This window comes from Echinops telfairi, unplaced genomic scaffold (assembly GCF_000313985.2).
Source record: "Echinops telfairi isolate 266 unplaced genomic scaffold, ASM31398v2 ScPeMD7_4225;HRSCAF=4972, whole genome shotgun sequence".
NCBI lineage: Eukaryota > Metazoa > Chordata > Mammalia > Afrosoricida > Tenrecidae > Echinops > Echinops telfairi.
The window spans coordinates 19,985,741-20,006,980 of record NW_022108124.1 but is presented as its reverse complement, the minus strand read 5'-3'; the positions used below and the strand labels follow the sequence as shown (position 1 = coordinate 20,006,980).

At 35.8% G+C, this 21,240-nt stretch overlaps 1 protein-coding gene across 1 annotated transcript in view; it reads left to right on the top strand.

The window, feature by feature from the left end:
- The window catches only part of TSC22D2 (TSC22 domain family member 2), a 32,460-nt gene extending 11,629 nt beyond the window's left edge, over window positions 1-20,831 (top strand). The window contains exon 4 of the mRNA XM_045295003.1: window positions 20,691-20,831. Coding sequence (XP_045150938.1) covers window positions 20,691-20,733 — 43 coding nt within the window. The 3' untranslated portion in view covers window positions 20,734-20,831. The remainder of the gene's footprint in view (window positions 1-20,690) is intronic.
- Window positions 20,832-21,240: the final 409 nt, after the last annotated feature.

The following is a 21,240-nucleotide window of genomic DNA, read 5'->3' as shown; positions in this document are numbered from 1 at the left end:
TAGGTTTTATTAAAGTTTATGATTACTGTTAGAGATGGGGTTTTGTCTTTAATTTTTGTTAATTAAAATAGCACACCGATTCCTCATTTACTGACATGGCTAGGTTCTAAAGATCAGGTAGTTCGGCAAAAATGGAGTATAACTATATCAGATCACAAAATAAGGGATGAATTACATGCTCCTTTTCATAAATGCCACAGTATGTCATTACTTAACTGCCAAACAATTGAGAATCGTGACCAAGCCAGAGGACATACATCCTTAACATCAAAGCCTTGCACCTCTGGGTTCTTTATTGCCAGATGGACATCATTAATGAGAAAATAGTGTCATTAGTGCAAACCATTAATGTAAAATAGCAAGACAGTAGGTATTTTACTGTTGTAAATATGAAATACTGGGTAAGAAGATAGTCTCAGTGAGCTATAGATGTATGTCTCCTGGAATCATTTTTTTGTCCTTTTCAGCGATTATTGAATTTTAATTAAGATTTTGTGATAAAGTTGTGTGTATGAATTAACTAGGGGGAGCAGCACAGTCACAGAAGCCTCAGTTCTCTTTTGATGGAATGTAGTATATCTAGCTCTAAGCTTAAATATTGTTTGCTTAAGTACTGGTCTTTGCCTCAATACTACCTCCACGATGAGATATTTAGAGTTTGTTAAGATGCTTAGCCAAAAATTGATTTTCATATGGCATATTGTAGAAACTATCATCCTATATTAAACCTACAAGCCAGACATAACTCTGTAGGGCTCTGTGTTTATATACTTTCATTTGATCATTTCAACAATGTGTAAGGAAAGTTTTCCTCTTTTCTATGGTTTAAGGAAACAAGCTCTGAAAATTTGAGTCACAGCTATTAAGTGGCAAAGCATAGATCCAGATTTAGGCCTCTCCCAATCCAATCCCAGCATTCATGAATATTCCCAGAGTTACAAGTTTTATTTCTTTACATGGCAGATTTTAAAATGGGAGAAAGGAAAGTCTATGGTGGCCACTGATTTATTGGATGTTTTGATCTTTGCTCGTTGTATTTGCTGGTTTCTATGAGGTCCCTGAGGTTGATGTTGATGTAGATAAGAGAGGGTGCTCACTGAGTTCCTTTAAAGTCCTGGTTTTTGTAGCTTAATTTTATGTCTCTGTGTGTTTTCCTTACTTGCACTGTTTACGTACCCTATAAAGATAGCACCTTGAAAATGTACGTGCCTTGAGCTACTTTGATGTGCTTCTTTCAGGTACTTCAAGATTTACATGATAAACTCATATTCCATATAGAAAGTCAGGGAGAAGAGAATTTTTTTCCCCATTAGTTTTGAAAAACATCTATCCATAGGGAGATCACATTTTCACTTAGGGAGTCAAACTAAATTTTGAATAAACCACACTTAAACCTTCATCAGCCATACTTTGTTGGCTTTGTAGTTTGGTGTAGGTGGTTTCATTGATACCACAAATACATTGTTAGAAAACTTGCTTTTAGAGTTTATCTCTTAGAAGATAATCTGTGGTCAAAACTGCATAAAATTAAGCATTTCTAAGTTTTTAACAGGGCGGTGTCTTCAGGTTTCAAGTACGATAGCCTTGAAATGATCCCTAACAGAGGTTTTCCTTCAGCTCTTAAATTGTTCAAGTGTTTTGCCATTCTGAAGAGTTTTAATAATCAAATCCAGCAATACAAGGGTAAATAAAAGATATATATATATTGCTACTTATGTTCCAGTTCAGGCATGCTCGAGTTTATTCCAAACAAAAATGTATTTAAATGTGGCTGCAGACAAACTCCTTGAGTAATGCACTTGTCTTCCAAAAAAGGCCCAATCATGAACCAATCATTAACTGCTGAACTAGTTAAATTCAAGTCAGGTCAGCTCAGAAAGTTTGGCTATAGTTGGGTTATAATGGGTTGGTGGAGTTATTTTAGAGAGATAATATTGTTAGACTTTCATTTAATAGAATGAAGCTAAAGGATTTTATTTAAAATTGCATTGGTGAGAAAAAGCCAGGAAAGTGTGCCAATCACTGTAAATATGCTTGCTCACTCTTCAAGGCTGTCCTGTGAAAATTTGTTGGGAAACCTTACCTCATCTATTCTACAGCCCTAATCTTGCCCCTTGGGATTTATTTTTTGTTTCCAAAACTCAGAGACTTCTTAAAAGGAATATAATTTAAGCCGCAAGGCTGCTGTTTTGATGTGTAAATTATTGACTAGCCCAGACTTCTGGAAAGAGTTAAACTCAGAAAACCAAACTCACTGCCGGAAAATCAATTCTGGTGTCTGATAACACCACAGAACAAGGCAGAACCTGCAGCTTTGGGTTTCTGAGACCGATTCCGCACAGGAGCAGAAAGTGTCATCTTTATCCTGCCCAGTGGCTCTTGGGTTAGAACTGCTGATCTGTGATTAGCAGCCCGAAGCCACCAGGCCTCCTAGGGACAGACAGCAGTGGAAACCACCTTCAGAAGTGTATAAGACCTAAATAAAAACTGGTTCATTAAAAGGTTCTGTGATTTTGTAGCATTACTTTATTTTCATATTTCACTCATTTATGAATGGAGTTCTCCCTCTGCCCATCAAAGTTCTTGATCAGCCTAGGATTCACAAACTTGACTTTTTTCATCTCAGTGTTTTGATCTAATTCATGTTGCTATTTGCTGAAAATCCCTTAACTTATGGATAACATCTTTGTTGAGGTATTCCAAAAACCAACAATGTCTTCTATTCTTGGAATAAGCCTAAAGCATATCTGTAGGCTCTAGGCTATTTAAAATTTTACACAGTACATAGTGTATAAATCTATATGGCCTTTTTATCTTGGAGATAAATATGTATCATGATTTTTATTGCCATCTCTTGGAACCGTTTTGACACATTCTAAAAATTTTAGATGCCTTTACATCACAGGTTCTTTTCACACCAAAACTTATTACTAACTGAAACAAAGTTCTTTTTTTCACTTCTATATTGCTATATATTCTCAGGATACGTGTTTCTGTAATAGTCTGTGCTGCAGAAATACTGGAATTTTTTAATTTAAGTGATCTGGCTTCATGTAAGACCATTTTAATTTGGGCATAATTTTGATCCATAATTAAATCGCATGGTTAAGTTTGGTTGTCCCCACCCCCCCAAAAATATCCATGGAGATCTGAAGTTTGCCTTTCTGAAGCTCTTAAAGAATGTCATCCTTAAAATTACATTATGGATATTTCTGTCAACTTTAATAAATTTTTTATTACAAATTTTGAGAGTAATGTCCAAGTTTATTCTTTTGTGCAACCTTCCACAGTCAGTTCCAGTTTATTTTAAATCAGAGGCCTCTAAATCGACCTCTTTAGATTGCAAAACTGGTTCCTATGTGGTCTTGGACCACAGGATTTCCCAGATTGTAAACCTTCAAGGAGCGGAGCATAGCACCACATCTTTGTCCTGAGGAGCTGCAACAGTGCCAGAAGGGCTCATTAAGGGCCTAGGCTGCCCTGGATTAGTTTTTTTAAGCAAGATAGAGTTTGCAGCTAATTCATTTGGTTTGAAACTTTTCCCTTGATGTGGCACACTGATTTCTAATACAGTGGGAGGAAGGGCCTAATAAATATATCTTAAAAGAATGCAAACTGTTATGTCAACAGTAGTTAAGCAGCCTAAGAAGTTTTACCTGCTACAAACCGAACCCACTGTCATTGAGCCGATGGCTGACTCATTGTGGCCTTGTAAGACGGGTAGAACTGCCCCTGTGAATTATGGAGACTTTTTTTTTGTTTTTTTTTTTGAAACTAACTCTACAGGAGTAGAGAGACCCATTTTTCTCCCTGGGAGTGGCTGGTGATTTTGAACTGCCTACCTTGTAGGATTACAGAACCACTACTCTACCAGCGCTCCTCTCCTGCTGCTTATAGCCTTTCATATTTTTGGACATCCAAGAGGTGTGCACTACTGGTAAAATTTTAAATGCTTCCTAAAAAAATTCTTTAAATATTCAGTAGACAACAAAACTTAATGAACTTTCTATTAATTAATGAATTTTAACTGAGTTTTTCAGATCATGACAAATCACTTATTGATAGTTGATACTTGATTGCTATTTTTGTAGGAAATAATGTTCTTAAAATATTAATAGGACAGAAACTCGCTTTCAACATTTATTAGGGACCTTATTATTTGCAATGCTGTATCTGAACTTCATTTTGATAGTGAAATAATATTTGTCATTTATTGAGTATTGACTGTATACTGAAACAGAAAAAACTCTGTTTCAGAGACTGTAACTCTTCCGGGAGTAGACATCTCCATCTTTCTCCTGAGGACTGGCTAGGCTGGTGGTTTTGAACTGCCAACCCGGGCAGTTAGCAGCCCAACTCGTAAGCGTTACACCTCTAGGGCTCCTCTTAACTATATACTAGGACTTTACATTTATATGTATTCTTAATTATTTAACCATCCTTTAATATCACTATTTCACAGGTAGAAAGACTAGAGAGGTTAAACTTTAACTCTCCTATCTGCTTACCATCATGGATTAAGAGCATAAACTCTGAGAGCAATATGCCACTGACTAGCTCTATTTCATCGGGCAAGTTACTTCTCTCTGATTGTTAGTTTTCTGACTAATCTGTGAGATGAGAATAATAATAACACCTAACTCTTAAAAGAAGCTGTTGTGAGAATTGAGTTTTAAAATATGCACTTAAAACATGTACCTGGTGGTACATTATAAGCACCTACATAGTTAAGCAGCAGCTACTGCTGCAGCTACTGCTGCTGCTACTGCAGCACAGGTCAAGACTTCTTTAAGTAATAGTTAAAAGTTTTTGGTAGTTCCCTAATTAGTAACAAACTGGGGTGGAGGGTGTTGTGAATATATGCTGAAGTGAGAGTAGTAGGATGGGGGAATGGAGGCCATGGTTCAGTCCCCTGAGAAATCAATGAATCATAAGAATTGGGGGCTTAGCCAGATGAGCCCCTCAGTTAGGATTCTATTGTGATAACCCTAGGGAATGAGAGCCCAATGGAATGTCTCCTGCTTTTTGTGGTAGAAATAGTTGATGATTATTCCTTAAAGGAGCACTGTACTAATAATGGAATACTGCCATTATTGTACCCCCCCATGGGGGGGGCAGAAAACCCTTTTTTTCTTCTCAATGGATTCTGAAAATGGAAATTGATGTCACAGTCCAATGAAGGACTCTTTATTGTTCACTTGAAGCTTGTCCCTCTTGTAACAGATAAAAGAATTTAGATTATGTAGTCATAGCTTATTTTACATAACCATTTTACTTTTAAAAATTGCTAAACATGTCTAGAGGTTTATAAAAGCTTCTGGTATAATATTAGGATATGGGCCAGGCACTTCATATGAGTATACATACGTAAACAATCAGATTTAAATTCATTTTAATTTTTTCTGTATTCTTTCAGAATTGCACTGAACTGTTGTCATGGTTGGCTGGATTTTGAACGGTTTTAAAAATTCTTGCAAAATGTTTAAGCAAGTTCATTTAAAATTAAAGTAATTACACTGTATTAGAAAAAGAAAATCTTCCATCTTTTAACTTGAAAATAGTGATTTTACTGTACATTCTCAACCTCATTTCCATTTGATTCTTGGATCTCACAGGAATCCTTCAACTGCTTTCTACCAAGCTTTCCATTTGAACACCTTTCAGGAATCAAAGAACCTCTGGGATAGGTATGAATACTTACATATGGAATGCATACATGCAAAAGTGTATGCATGAATTGCTTTGCACTGTACTGGTTTCTCATTAAAACTGATCTTTATGTGTTACTTTAGGGGAGGGGTGACTTTGTGGTATCTAACATGGAACAAAGCAGCAAAATAAACCAAAAGTATAATCTACATTTTATATAGCAAAAAAGTTATAAATATACTTTTCTTTTTACCACATTTTCATACTTTAAGTATATTTTATTAAATTGTATTATATGAAAGACTCACATACTCATGTTTATTTTAGTGTAAAATTTTGTTCTAGAAAATTATCTACAAATTTTAAACTACCTGTGCTATCTTATATAATTCTATAAAAGCCTTAGTGACAAAGTGAAATGTTATTTCAAAAGAAATTTGAGGAAGGACAAGACTTAGGTCATTTTCAAAGTGGTCATTTTAAAATTTTTGTTGAAAAACTTAACATCAAATTTGTTTGCTGGAGATCTAGATTAATGGTTTGTAACCATGAAAATCGTTTCCTTTTTTACAGATATGTTACTAGATTTTATTTTTGACATTTTTTATATAAGAAAGTCTTGGAGTATATTTATGGCAAGACATTGGTTTATCTTTCTGCTAAATACACTTAAGTAGTGAATGCTCTGTTCATTCAGTTATTTTGCCGAATATTTATTAGCACGTCATCATTCTGTTTTAACTACTAGAAGCTGATCACAAACAACCTTTTTAAAATTCACACAACGCTTTGTTAGATTCTTTAGATTCTGCCTGGCAACGCATTTGTATTTTCTAGCATAGTTTTGGGTAACACTCATGGATTCAATTTAATCTTTCATTAGAGCAGACTTATTACTAAATGCATGTACATGTCATATTAAGACATGCTTTATATTGCCTAGAAATGGTGGCATTCTTAGACTTGATTTGCTTTTGCGTGTTTGTGAAATTTTTTAACAAGCTATCTTTTGGTGATGTATTCTGTACTTAACCAAAAATATTTTAAAACGAGATTTTAAAGTGTGTGTAGTCTCATGGATATAACATTAAAATTAAATACCATGATTATTGAAACAACAAATGTTTAATTTTCAAGCCACACAGCCCCCATGCATTATTTTCATAAGCACGTTATTCCACTGTGTCGTTGACTTCGGGTTCTTTACATTTTACAAGCAGCAGGGATGTTTTTATAGTATCTACCCTGTTTCCCCGAAAGTAAGACATCCCCCCAAAATAAGACCTACTTAAAGTTTTGCCTCTTGCTAAAATATAAGGCACTCCCGAAAATAAGACCTCCCCCAAAATGGGGCACAGCTCACTGTTGGCCACAGCGCAGCTAGAGCAGACAGGAAGTGTGAAGTCTCTTTTAATAAAACAATAAATGTGTACCATATTCTTCTTCATGGAAAAATAAGACAGCCCCTGAAAATAAGACCTAGCACATCTTTGGGAACAAAAATTAATATAAGACACTTTTATTTGGGGGGAAATAGGGTAAGACTAAGGTGAATTGTGATCGGTGATCAAAGACATTGGTGCAAGTAAGAAAAAAGACTATGGAACGCGGGCTCAGCATAGCTTAATGCATTTTTTAAAGATGATACTGTTTTCAGAGTCACCTGTTGAGCAGACAAGCAATCGTGTTTTGGTTTTGCTTTGTTCACACCTCCAAGTAAAAAGTAAAGTCAGAAGACGACTGTGATGATTATGTCACTGGGGATTCCTATTGACAGCATCTCCATTTGATGTAGACCAGTGCTGGCTTCACATTGTTTATGTGTCCAGTTGATAGCACAGGATTTATGGACAGGCTTTAGTGGGCTCAACGTTCTGATCAATGACTTAAAAGCAACAGGGATAGATACAGCTATCAGCTTAAATTAATCTAAACACAGCTTCAATTGTTTATTTTGATTAGCATGAACTACTACCAAACTCAGTCCATGCCTTAGACCGTTATTATCAAGAAGGGGGAAGGGGGCAACTGCCATCTCTAGTAACAATTTTTTTTTCCTTTTTAAATCATTTTTTGGGGGGCTCATAAAACTTTATCACAATCCATACATACATTCATTGTGTCAAGCACATTTGCACATGTGTTACCATCATCATTCTCAAAACATTTTCTTTCTACTTGAGCCCTTGGTATCAACCCCCCTTCCTCACGAACCCTTGATAATTTATAGATTATTATTATTTTGTCATGTCTTATGCTCTCTGACGTCCCCCTTAGAAGAATTAATACCAGACTAGTCCCAAGAAGTTTACAGACCAACCCAAGGAGGTTACAGATGTCCCAAATGCCCAACTCTCTCAAGGTGCTTTTTGGCTCCATTTTACCTTCACTCCTCCCATGAGTATATTTCTTCATGTCCCTGGGTTCTGCGATTCACTGCAATATCCCACAGAAAGTCATAAAGCTTGGAGAAAGTGTTTCTCATGATGGTGGGTACTGCTCAGTCCCCAATCCAAAGGTCAGGTAGACACACCAAATAGACACAACCAGTCTAGAAAGAGGTATGGCTTTCCAGGTGAAATGATTAGAACTTTCAAAGATGCCCCAAGGAAACAAAGGGTGTGGCTTGTTGCACTCATCTACTAAGGTCAGGTCTTAATCCCCACTTAATCAGGTCCGTTAGTAAAGTAGAGAATGCTTTCAAAATGGGACTGTAGCCACAAGTATTTATAGAGTACAGAATTGAATTATATTACATAAGGAATTATGACTCAGAGGGCCATATAACTCTAACTGGCCATCAAAACAATTCCTACTCATACCAACACTAAATAGTGTTTCTGAGGCTGAATCTCTCTCCCATGGAGCTGTTTGTGGGCTTGAACTACCAACCTTGGAGTTATTAGTCCAGCACTTATTAAAAAATGCCACCAGGGAAGGCTACATCAGACCTTTATAATATCAGCAACAATAGTTTTGCACAGTTTGAGGTAAATGAAGTCAAAATTCACTTCTGGAAATGGCATTGAGACATTTCAATAGATGGCTGGGCTCTCTATGCCAGACCTTTCTAAAACACAAACTTCTTCATTTTCCCATTTTGTTATGAGTAGGCTTCAGAAAGTTCTGATATTCCATGATCTTTCAATTCCATTATTTTCCATGCACTTTTTGAGGCTCCCTCATGTTTGTGGTGTGCTATTTGTGGAAAAATATGCCATTCCTCTATGGAAATATAAATTAAGGTGAATCTGCAGGAAGGTTTAATTACTCAAATGTTTTGCCCAATGTAGTGTGTGTACTTTGAGATATTTAGAAATGTAGTTGTGAGAATGACGAAGTCAACATATGTAATAATGTGCTGAATACAAATGGCGTATGTACAGATTGTGGTGAGTTGTATGAGCCCCTAACCTAATAAAATGATTATTTAATAATTTTTAAAAAACATCTTAAAAAATAAAATAAAAAAGTATGCCAATAAAGGGAAGAAAAGGGAAGCTACTAAACCTTGAAATCCCAGTGTTGACCCCATCTGCTTTCTCTGGAAGAGATTTTAGAATAAAATGTATGTGATGCAAAAGAAAGAAAGAAAGAAATGTAATAAGATAGTAGCTTTTACTCAAATGTATGATAATTTATCAGATGGTTAACTTCTGTGACCTGCTGTGACATCAATGTAGATAATAATTATTAATTTATCAAACAGTGCTTAAAAGGTTTGAGCTTTATTTCTTGTAATTTGAAGCTAATATTAATTTATTTCTTGTTTCATTATAAAACAATCATAATACTGAGTTCCCTGTTAAGTGTTATTAGAGTTTAATACCCCTTATCTTTCTCCTTTAAGATACCTGAAACTTTTAATGTACCAGAAATAAGGCAGGTTCCTGTGTAGGGATTGAAAATAGTTTATACTATTCTCTTTGGAGACTTGTTCAAAGCCAAAGAAGTTGATGGAAATTTCTCTGTGGTTTGTTAATGCCAGTGTAGTCCAAATTTATATTCTAGTCAGCTGGTCTTTGTTTTAGTTAAGCCTGTTGGTACTCAAGGTGACAAACTTAGTAGAAGCTAATAGCTTTATTTCAACAAACTATTCAATTTTTCAATGGAGAACAACAATAGTGGCTAGGTTTATTAGTATAAATTTGCATATTGTTGTTGATAGATAACGTATTTCAGATTGCTGTTTATGAAATCTTGGAAATCATTTTTAATATGGGCAGCTTTAAAAGCCCAGTGCCAATTTTTGTTAAATCTGATGACAGCTGGTTTTACCATACCTAAAAGACTGGATCGTCTTTTCCCACCCTCTCTCTCTCAGGTTATTTCAGTTTAGCACAATTTCTTTTAATCAAGGTACAAGTAACTAAGATATCTTTCCCACATTGACTTGAGTTTTCTAAGTCCCTTGTTTCCGCTCTATTTAAAATTAGCAAGTTGAGGAACTTTCACCAACTTTTAGTGTGCCTCTGCCTGTATTTAATATTCTCTTCTTCCATTGTTATTCGTGCTTTATTCTGTTATTCTCCTGAAATTGAGACTATTCTGAAGCCTTCATTTCTCTTTTTCCTGTGTCATCATTTATTTTTTGAATTCTCTAATTGTCACTTGTTGAGTCCTCACAGAATCAAAGTAGCTGAAACCATCGTCAAATATAAGTGCAGATAAGACTGGTAGATCAAAAGTAAATCAACCTTTTCTTAGGCAAGCCCAAACTTTTTACTGTGGACTTTTTATTAAAATCAATAATGCTACTTATATAGTTAACTTTCTAGTTTTTTAAAAATCATTTTATTGGGGCTCTTACAACTCTGATCACAATCCATCCATTGTGTCAAGCACATTTGTACAATTGTTGCCATCATCAGTCTCAAAACATTTTCTTTCTACTTGAACCCTTGGTATCAGCTCCTCATTTTCCCCTCTCCCTTCCTCACAAACCCTTGATAATTTTCAAGTGCTTTCTTAAAACCAAAAGCTTTAGTTTAGAAATCTATTCTGATGATCAAAAGGGAGCAGGCTCTCATTTGTGACCCCTTTGCCTGCAGGATATTCAGGGTAAGAGTTCAGAGCAAACCATTTCTACCACTTACAACTATCAGCCCAGTAAGGTAAAGGAATACTACAGAGAAGGAACTTTTTAGGTAGACTAAAGGAAGAATTGGATCTCTTGTGAGGGTTTAACCTCATACACAAGTATTTTTGAGTGTTTCTGCCATAATGAAGTAACTGCATAAATGTAATTAGCCAGTGTTGGTAAATTATGCCCGGTGCCCTATCTCCTGAATTTGTTCTTCCTAGGGTAGCACCACTATAGAGAAAAATGATAAAGGAAAGAAATACACATGGACTAGTAACTTGAAATAAATGTCTAAATGAATTTATTATGCTTTTTATTAGCTTATTTCCTCTTAAGATATCTTAAAACTGAATATTTGCTTACATTTATTTACATAAAGTTTTAAAGGTTCCAGATTTTTAAAGTGCTCTTATCTAAATAACATCATGTATTCTTGATGTTACTTTAGTATTTCCTGTCATTGTCCCCTGTTAAATTTCCGTTTCGAATCTAGAGTATATCATATCTAAGCTTCCTATATAGTACGTGCCATGAGGTTCCATAGACATTTTGTTCTACTCTTCTCTGAGAAGTTTCTGTCTATCATTGATTCCCACAGCACTTAACTCAGTAAGATTCAGGTTTCAGAATTTGAGTAAGCTCATTTTTTAATGTTGATCCATATGATCCATATTAAGTATTAGAGGAAGTTTTATTAAGAATAAATTTTATTAGAAAAGTGCCATTCTTGAATATGCAGCTCAGACTATATACACCTAGGTAACCATTATACAGTTTAAGACACAATATTGTAACTCCCTGTTATAACCTCTTTATATGCCCCTTTCTAGTCACCCCCACATCCCCCAATCTTGCTTTCTGATACAGCCATTGAGTCAGTGCTGACTCACAGCAACCCTATAGGTAGGATAGAATTACTGCTGTGAGTTTTGAGACTATAACTCTTTTTTTGTGTGTGTGTGTGTTTTTGGGGTTTTTTTTTGGAGACTATAACTCTTTAGGGGACTAGACTTCCCTGTTTTTCTCCTGCAGAGACTGGTGGTCTTGAACTGCTGACCTTGAAATTAGCAGCCCAACATGTAACCACTATGCCACCAATGCCTCTTTCACTCACTGTTTATGTTTGATATTCATGATGGTATATAGGTGTAGATCTGAACCACTTAAATAATTACAAAAGTGGGTTACTTGTGGAAGCTTTTTTAGATAATGGTTAAATGTACCCTCCTAATAATTATATTGTAAGTACCCTGGGGATATATACCCAAGCTATTTTACAAACTTCCCAAATAATTTATTTCTTGTACCTACATAAAGGAACCCTGGTGGCTCAGTAGTTAAATGGTCAGCTGCTAACCCGAAAGTGATGTGGTGAATCTGTCTGGAAACTCCTTGGAAGAAAAGACCTGGGGATGTGCTTCTAAAAAAATGGCAGCTTTGGAAACTCCAGGACAGTCCTGGTTCGAAGCTGGAACTGCCTGTAGTCCTGCAGTGTCTCAGAATTGACCTGATGGCGACAGCAGCAACCTTCCTGATTGAATTTGACCTCTTCCGGTTAGATGACCCATGAAACTGAAAAGCTTTCTTCTTTTAACTTTGAAATTCTTATTTCACAATCATTTTAGACTTAAAGCTGCAAAAATGATGCTGAGGGTTTCTGTTTATTGTTCACCCGGCTTCCACTAGTGTTAACATCTTGCACAACCATAGCACAGTGTTTTATTGTAAATAGGTGAAGGTTTACAGAACTTGTCATAATTTTAAAATCAGTAATTCATATACTTTCTGAGTCATCCATTGCAATCCCCACAAAGTACCATCACTTACCCTGCTTCCTCTTTGTGTTTCCTGTTTCCATCCCTCTTTCCTAACCCTCTGACCTTTGTCCTTGGGCAAAGGCTGCCCCTTGGATCTGAAATGGTTGATGATTCTAATGCAGAAATGAGTTCTGTTCCAAACCTGAAGGGTAAGGCCCAGGCAATCTCTTATCTGACCAGTAAACCTGGTCTCTTACATAATTTTAAGTTCTAGTCCACATTTTCCCCCACTCTGTCCAGGACCTCCTGTAGTGATCCTTTTCAGAGCAGTTGGTAGTGGTGGCCAGGTACTATCTAGTTCTTGTCTGAGGCTTGTAGAAGCTGGTGTTTGCGTGGTCCATCAGGCCATTGAACTGTTTCCATGTGTGTTTTGATTTTTATCACTCTTCGTTCATCTAGGCAGGGAGAGACCAGTGTGAGCACCCAGATAGCTGCTCACAAGCTTTTAAGAGCCCATTCACTAATGTAGAAAACTGTGTTGTGAACTTTGTGGTGCTAGTTGGCTTTGGTATCCAACTGAGACTACAGTACAGTTTTTAGAACAATTTAACATTCAAAAACCAACTCAAACTCCCTGCTATTGAGTCAATTCCTACTCACAGCAACCCTATAGGACAGGATAGAACGGCCTCTGTGGGTTTCCTAGACTGTAATTCTTTACAGCAGTAGAAAGCCTTGTCTTTGTCCCTCAGCAGCTGGCGTATTTGAATTACTGACCCTTTGGTGTAGTGGTAGCCAGGTACTATGTAGTTTTTCTGGTCCGAGGCTTTGTGGAGACTGATGCATACGTGGTCAGTTAATTCATTGGCCTAATTATTTCTATGTGTGTCCCACCACACCACCAGGGCTCCTGATAAATAAGTGTTAGCACAATACTGTTAACTAAACTACAGGCCTTATTTGAATTTCACAAGCTTTCCTGTAAAATTGGGTTTTCTGCTAACTCCCTTTTTCTGTTCCAGGGTCCTGCATGCCTTCAGTCATGCCCCAATGTCCATTTGTAACCAGGATTGTTTCTTCATTGAGCATATTTAAAAAGAGGTCAAGTTTTGAATAACATACATAGACACACAGTGGATGGAAATGATAAAATGACAATAAAAAGTTCTGTCTTAGCAGATCCATGCAAACATCACTGTCTTGTGATATTTCAAAAAGCAAACTTTGGCCTATTCACCCTCATTCAATAGTCCAAAAATGTTGCTTTTGATCATATTTTTATATTTGTGTAGTAACATGGTCAGGAAGTCATGGATCATGTTTGGTAGTACCCAAGTAATTGAAAAAGTAGGTTAAACTGTGTTTGTTCCCTGGCAGTTTTTGCAACCAAGCCAAAGAGCAGTGGAATTCCTTGTAGCTGCTTTATGCCCTCAGGTACATCCTGATGGAAAGGGACACCGGAGAGCTGCAGGCAAGGCTGCCACAACCCAACCACAGGCTGGTCCCTTAGATCTGTGCATTCCTAGGCCCTACAGTGTCTGCCTCACGTGAAGCCAAATGCCAGGACAGTGCAGTTTCAGGCACTCATTTCCATGGCCCCCAGGAAGCCCTCAAGTGACCAGTTGAACCCCTCTGCGCCATCTGTGTAGGTGAGAAATTCAAATGGACCATGAGTAGCCAACCAGCTGGCTGGAATCTGTGTGGCTAAGTATACCTATCTTGCCCTCCTGAGTAGTCTCTGCAGCAGATTTGAGCACTGTTATAGTTGGGATTAGCCTCAGGACTATTTGGGGGCAGAAAAAGTGATATATACTTAGCATTGGAGAAAGTGATTTGCGGAGCAGGGAGGGAATCCTAGGAGAAGGACTGGACTGCCTTAGACATTCAAGGGTAGACTTAAGCCGCCATGTCAACAGGCACCTAGATGACTTAACATTAAATCATTGGAGGGGGCGAATATTAAAGCTAGCAACATGTTTAAAAAAAGTTGTATAAAAAAAAAAAAGTTGTATAATGTGCTTATGTAAATATGCAAGTTTCTCAATTTGCAGAAACATGCAGTGTGAATGTTGTGTGTGCAATAATACCATACATACATGGATAATAAAACAGAACCAAGCAAAAAAGTACAATAGTGAATTTGATACCCAAAAGTACTTATAGGTCATATTCTCTTGAAGTAAAAATGAGAGCACGAACTGTATATAGTAAGAAGTTCACCTGTTTGTTGCATGTGGTTAAGTAGGTCATTGGGGTTTTAATGAAAGCTAAAAGACCACATAACTACTTGACATTTATGCCTAGGGTGTTACAAATATTATAGTCTCTAGCAACATGTATATGTCTCAGTATAGACGTTTGACATTGGAGGCTTTTTCTAAAGGTATTTTAGGTGATCCTCTGAGAAGTCACCATTCCCAGCCAGGAGACTAAACCCTTTGTATTGATCAGAATGAAAATAAGGGATAATGTCCAAAAAAATTCCTTGATTCAATGGAATTTTGACTGTCTTCCATAAGTTAGTTACTGGAAAGGAGCAGATTAAAATTCAATATCTGCTTTTAAACTTTATGCACTTTATTGCCTCTCAAGTGTAGCTGGAGGAATTGGGTAAGCCTTCGTTGAGAGATGACTTTTTAAGTTAGAACTTATTGGATAGAATATGTTCATGCACACAGGACTGAAGGAAATGGCATACCAATGAAAGGAAATTACTGTGACCCACTTGTAGAAGTACAGGATATATGTGACAATCATAAAGATTAAATCTGATTGGTGTCTACAATTTGAAAATAACAGGGAACAGAGGTTGAATTAGATAGAAGCCAGCTAGAGTTTGAGTAATACTTGAAAGTTAAGCCAGAATTGAGGAATGGAGTGGTTATTAGAAGGTAGGACTTAGTAGTTGGGCTGCAGTAATTCAAGCCCACCAACTGCTCCACCAGAAAAAGTTGAGACTTTCTGCTCACATAAAGTTTTACAGCCCCAGAAACCCAAAGGGGCAATTGCCCTGGTAGGGTCACTAAAGATTTGGGTTGTTTTTGTTGTTGGTTGGTTTGGTTTATTGGATAAAGAAGCAGTTGAACTTATCTCCAGAATGCCAAACATAATTGAAAAGAGTGGTACAGTTCTGAAGTATTAATGAACAGGTTGTTGTTTTTTTAATTATTTTATTGGGGGCTCATACAAATCTTATCACAATCCATACATACATCTGTGTGTCAAGCACATTTGTACATTTGTTGCCTTCATCCTCAAAGCATTTTCTTTCTACTTGATCCCTTGGTATCAGCTCCTCATGTTTTCCCCTCCCCCCTCCCCTCCTTCAAGAACCCTTGATAATTTATAAATTATTATTTTGTCCCGTCTTACACTGTCCGATGTCTCCTTTCACTCACTTTTTGAACAGGTCTTTTTTGGAAGGAAAAGATGGTGATGAGTTGGAGCTTGTAGGAAGCCAGGTCGAAATAGAGTGTAGCTACAGATCTGCAGTTTATTTATTCATTTTTTCATAACAAAGTAGCACATTATTATTCTGAGTCAGAAATAATACAGAATTTAGATCTTCAATCGGAACAGCATAATCATAGCACTTCCTGGAAGTACATCTCTCTGGTACTCAGTCTCTTGGCCTCTGTTATCTTTTAAAAAGTGTTAATAAGTTTTAGCTCTGCGATAAATGACCAGCTCACTTCCCCTGCCCAGATGTGGAGTTTAGTAGAGCAGTTAAAGACTAGAAGCCGTTGAAGATGTTTTGTTTTTTGTTAAGAGTTCAAATTTTGGAAAGGCCTGAGGATGGATGCTAAGGGGAGAGAGAGTAGGGTAAATGGGTCAACAAGCCCCAGGGCCTTGGGTTGATAACCGCTACATTTTGGGAATAAGAGAAAGTCTCGAGGGAATGAGGCAGTCAGAGCATTCTGAGAATGGGATCACCTAACCAAAGAAAAAGGGCAGTGTTGAACTATTTTTAAAAAATTGCAAACTTGGAGGTAATTTGATAAAATTGAAGAGAAAAATATGAAATACCAGTAGAATGACTTTTTCATTAAGATTTGGTATTGTATAAGTAGATAGTGAGAAAAGAACTATTTGTATTCTAGCTGACAATCTTACTTTGTGTTTGCGTGTGTATGAATATTCCAAATTATTCTAAGGAATATATTAGATTTATATGATATAAAAAAATCCTATTGTCTTCGTGTTGATTCAGACTCATACCAAGCCTCTATAGGATTCCCAAGGCTGTAACTATGGGCGCAGATAGCCTCATCCTGGAGGAGTTTGAAAACTACCAACTTTGCTCTAATATGACAGAACATGTTATTGTACATGGTGTCTCTCAGTCAGAGTCAACTCTATGGTAGCCAACGAGATAATCCGTATAATGTATATTGATAAATAGCCTCAAACTGTCACATAGTGCCAGTTCATTTCTTGTTTTCTAAGTTTAGAGTTCTTAATTATAAATACTACAATAATTTTACGTATTTTCAGTTTTAGTTCGGTAATATTTGACCCCTTATGTAGACTGGTGTCCTCAAGAAAACATGGTTGCAGGCAGCATGACTATCATGTTCCACAAAGTTACCTAAAGCTACAAATTGATATCTGTAAGAATTTTTCAGTATTGGTCCTATTGAAGCTATCTGCGGTCATTAGCTGTTTTCTGCTGGCAGCAGAGGTATTCACACACAACCTTTATGACTTTCATCCTGTTTTTCATTTATCTGCTAAGCAATACCAAGATAAAGAAAATAGACTTTCCCTAGTCTTCCACACTACTGAAGGGAATTAACCATGGTTCTTCAGATAATTGTGTATTTATAGCAGCTATTTTACGTATTGCTGATGCAGTCCAGAAATAGTGTTGCTGGATATTTTTCTAGGATGGTCATACTTTAAGAAATGAGATATTGACTCAAAAGCATAATATGTGATGTCTTAAATTTTTGAAACAGTTGTACTTCCTTTATGTTGGGTTTTCTTATTATACTCAAAGTCATATGTGCAGCCTTTTGCTGGAAAAATGTGCAGATCTTTACTGGCAGAAATTTGTGTAGTATAACTGGCCTCTACTCTCTTTTTCCATGTGTACTTCCTCTACCACCCCCAACTTCAATTTTTCTTCTTTTCTGTATTCTTTATAAGCTGTTTCTAACAAGCTACCATTTAGTCAATTCTGATACATATCCACCCTATGTACGGTTTCTAGCAGACAGCCTCATCAACTGCTGACCTTGCACTTATCAGATAACACCACCAGGGCTCCTTTTGAAAGGACAAGAAGTATAAATCACTTGTGGATGAACACGATCTTCTAAAAATGCCACTGACATTTTTCAGAGCTCTATTATTGAAGTTCTTTATGTATTTGCTTATCATCTACCAACAGTGCATTTGATAAAATGCATACCATGTAAAAAGCCTGCTTAAAATTGTAGTGTTTAACATAGCTGATTTCTTGAAATACATAGGGGCTTCAAAAAGTTGGTAGAGAAATTTCCATTATTTTTTAATATTTCTTTTCCACAAACATTTTGAAGCCCCATGTATAATTTGATCAGCCATAAGCAGGTGAATGTCCAGTAATTTGTGTCTTTATATGCGAACTACTGGAACAGTATTGTCTTACCAGTGTCCGTATTCTACAACGGTACATATGGACTGTTTTTTTCCCCATATGTCTGCTATTTTTAGCCCTATTTTCCCAATATATAATCTATGGAAAGACTGTACATATCATTTATTGGGAGTACTTGGGCTTACCCTATACCCTCCCCACGAGCTTTCACTGTTGAAGAATAAGTATTCCTAGCACAAGCATTGGTTTGTTGTGCCAAAAATTTCCCAAAACAATGTAGTGGGGCTTTTCGAAAATAAAGTAAAAATGTGACTAAACTAGAATATAATCTTAGAGTATTTTTAGAGTACTTTAAAAGAACCGAGGCTTATACTTACATAAATTTGTTTTGTATTAAGTAGTGGATTCCTTAAGGAATAGGGTTTGAAATAAGATTTATTTTATTCAGCGTATCTATTTAATTACTTGGAAGTCGAAAATCATATACCTTTTTAGCTAAATGATAGTAAACACATGTCTCTTACTAGTACTATAAGAACTTGGAATAGCACATTTTTAGTGAAATGAGATTTTCCTCCTCACAAATAAATAAATGACAAACATTGCTACAGAAAATGTCCAGGATAGTGATCTTACATAAAATCAAGATTATGATGGATATATTAGTATTGATTTCTAAGTTAAATACTCTTTGAGTAAAAATGTTATTTTTAAAATAGAATTTTAATAGGATCTGATTCATCTTAATTATATTAACCCATAAACATTTCTGTTACTTACTTTTATGTTTTTAATAAGGATTTTTCTACATCCTGAAAATTAATGTAACTCTTCAAATGTGAGTCTTGTACTTGATAGTAAACTATTTTGAAAATCCTTGCTAAGGAATAAATGATTTAGTCACATCACATTTTTTTAAGTGTAGACAACTCCCAAATCAGCACCTACATTTACTGTGGGTTTTGATGAGGCTTACACTCTGTTTTTCATTAAGTTTCATTGTAAAATAAATTTTGCTTAGATTTTACCTTCCAAAGGCTTTCTAGGCATTTCTATAACAGTAATTTTTTGTTGACAGGCCCTTTAAATGAACAAGACACCTAAGCCTTACAGGCAAGCATATCTATATGGACATATAGATACATATTATATCTATACATATCAGGAAGTATTAACCATATATACTAGTGTATAGGTTGAGTTTTTTGGCATATTTTTTATGCCGTTTTTGTGGTAAAATTAGGTGCCTCGGCTGATATTTGGGTTGGCTTATACTCGAGTATGTATGGCCCCTTACTCAGTTTAACTAGATAATTGATCTTCTCTTGGGGCTTGTCCCACAAATGAATAAAGCGTCAAATTAAGCTGTTTTTAAATTACTGCAGTATTTTGGTTAATAAGAAACAGTTGCAGAAACTTTCTAAAAACATTGGTGATGTGTTGATGAAGTGACCACAGCTTTAAACTATTGCTTGTTCTCATAAATATGGAATTTTACCTTCACCAGGTGATTGAATACGTTATCAAAGTGACATTAAATGGTTTTATTGAAGTCAAATGTGTTGTGAACTTACATTTGGAAAAGTTATATTTGTAATTGGAAAAATCCAAGTCGTTTTTGTGATTGTGTGGGAGGCTCAAATGACCTCAGGTAATTAAAAAAATACATTAAAAGTTAGAATCTGTACAGCCTAAGACCCCCCCTACATTCTGGTCAAATCTCTGGAGATAACTGCAGTTTCCTTAATAATGCTGTCAATTAAATTTTCTATAGTTTTATACACGCATACAATTCATCTTCTGCAAGAATGGACATCTTTACTCCTCCCCCTTTCCTCATTATGGAATTAATTAAGAAAATTAAATTTAAGCAAAAATATACCTACAAGTATACAAGGTTGCCATTTTTTGTGAAATACTGGCAACTGAAAATATAAATATGGATTCCTAAGAGATAGTAGACATTCTTAAATACATAACCCATAGAGATTAAAATCCCAGCTGAACGAACACCTTTTGTAAAAAGTTAATAAATTTTAAATATTCTCAGTGAAAATTTTGTCATTAACTCTCTAACCTCCATGTTTTTTAATGCCTGTACATAGATGAGCAGTAGGCCCATGGTTGAGTAAAGTACAGTATTATATCTAAAATTTTACTCTTGCCATCATGCTTTCTGCTTTTAAAATTGGAGGGGAACAATTGAACTAAGATACAGTTATAAAAATTCTAGGCTATATTCAACATTTAAATGATCAGTATAGATTGCTACTGATCCAGGTACCTGTGCTCTAAGTCCCATAGGAATGCTGGACAAACTGTAGAACTCAAAATGCCATTCTGCAGACGCAAAACAGGTTATGGTGTTACATCGTCATTTCTGGATCGTGATTTTAAACTTTTAATTGATTCCTTCTACTTGATGATCTACTATTTGTAATGGCTGAAAGTCCGTGTTGAGATTTCAACTATCCAGATCATATATGAAAATATTCTACATTTTAAAAAATACGTACAAAATAACAATTGTGTAATCATTGTAAAACATAAAATTTTGCTAATAAAAAATTTTTTAAAGGCTATTTGATTAAAACACTTATTTACTTAAACTCTTTGCTAGAATTTTTTTTAGAATTCAGCATCGGAGGAGGAATGTGACATAATAATGATCGAAAGCCGAAAGTTTAAAAGTTGTGATGCCCTCACATGGTTGGAGGGTTATTCTAGCTTCTAAGGACTGAATGTTGTCCACAAGAGTGTCTCATCAGGTCATAAATTGGTAAGACTTAATGGATTAGATTTTATGTATTATACCTGATGTTGTTGTATTGAGATGATATTTATGAACAAAATGAGCACATTGTGTAAGAGTTTAGAAGTAAATATAAGTTAAAACTTGGAAAATAAGTTCTAATACTTGAAGTGTGCAATCCTTTGAAAGTCATGAGGCTAAATCCATATCTTTTGCAGTGCTATTTATTTAGTAAATACATCAGTTGTAAAAATAGAGACAGACATCCAGTATTAATGTTATATAAATATTACTATCACATCTACAGTAGATGCCTACAATAAAATAATGGAATGCAAGTGCTTTCTACTTATTACTCTAGAGCTTTTTGAGAAATGTGTGTCTTTCAACTTATATTAAAAAAGAAATAATACCCCTT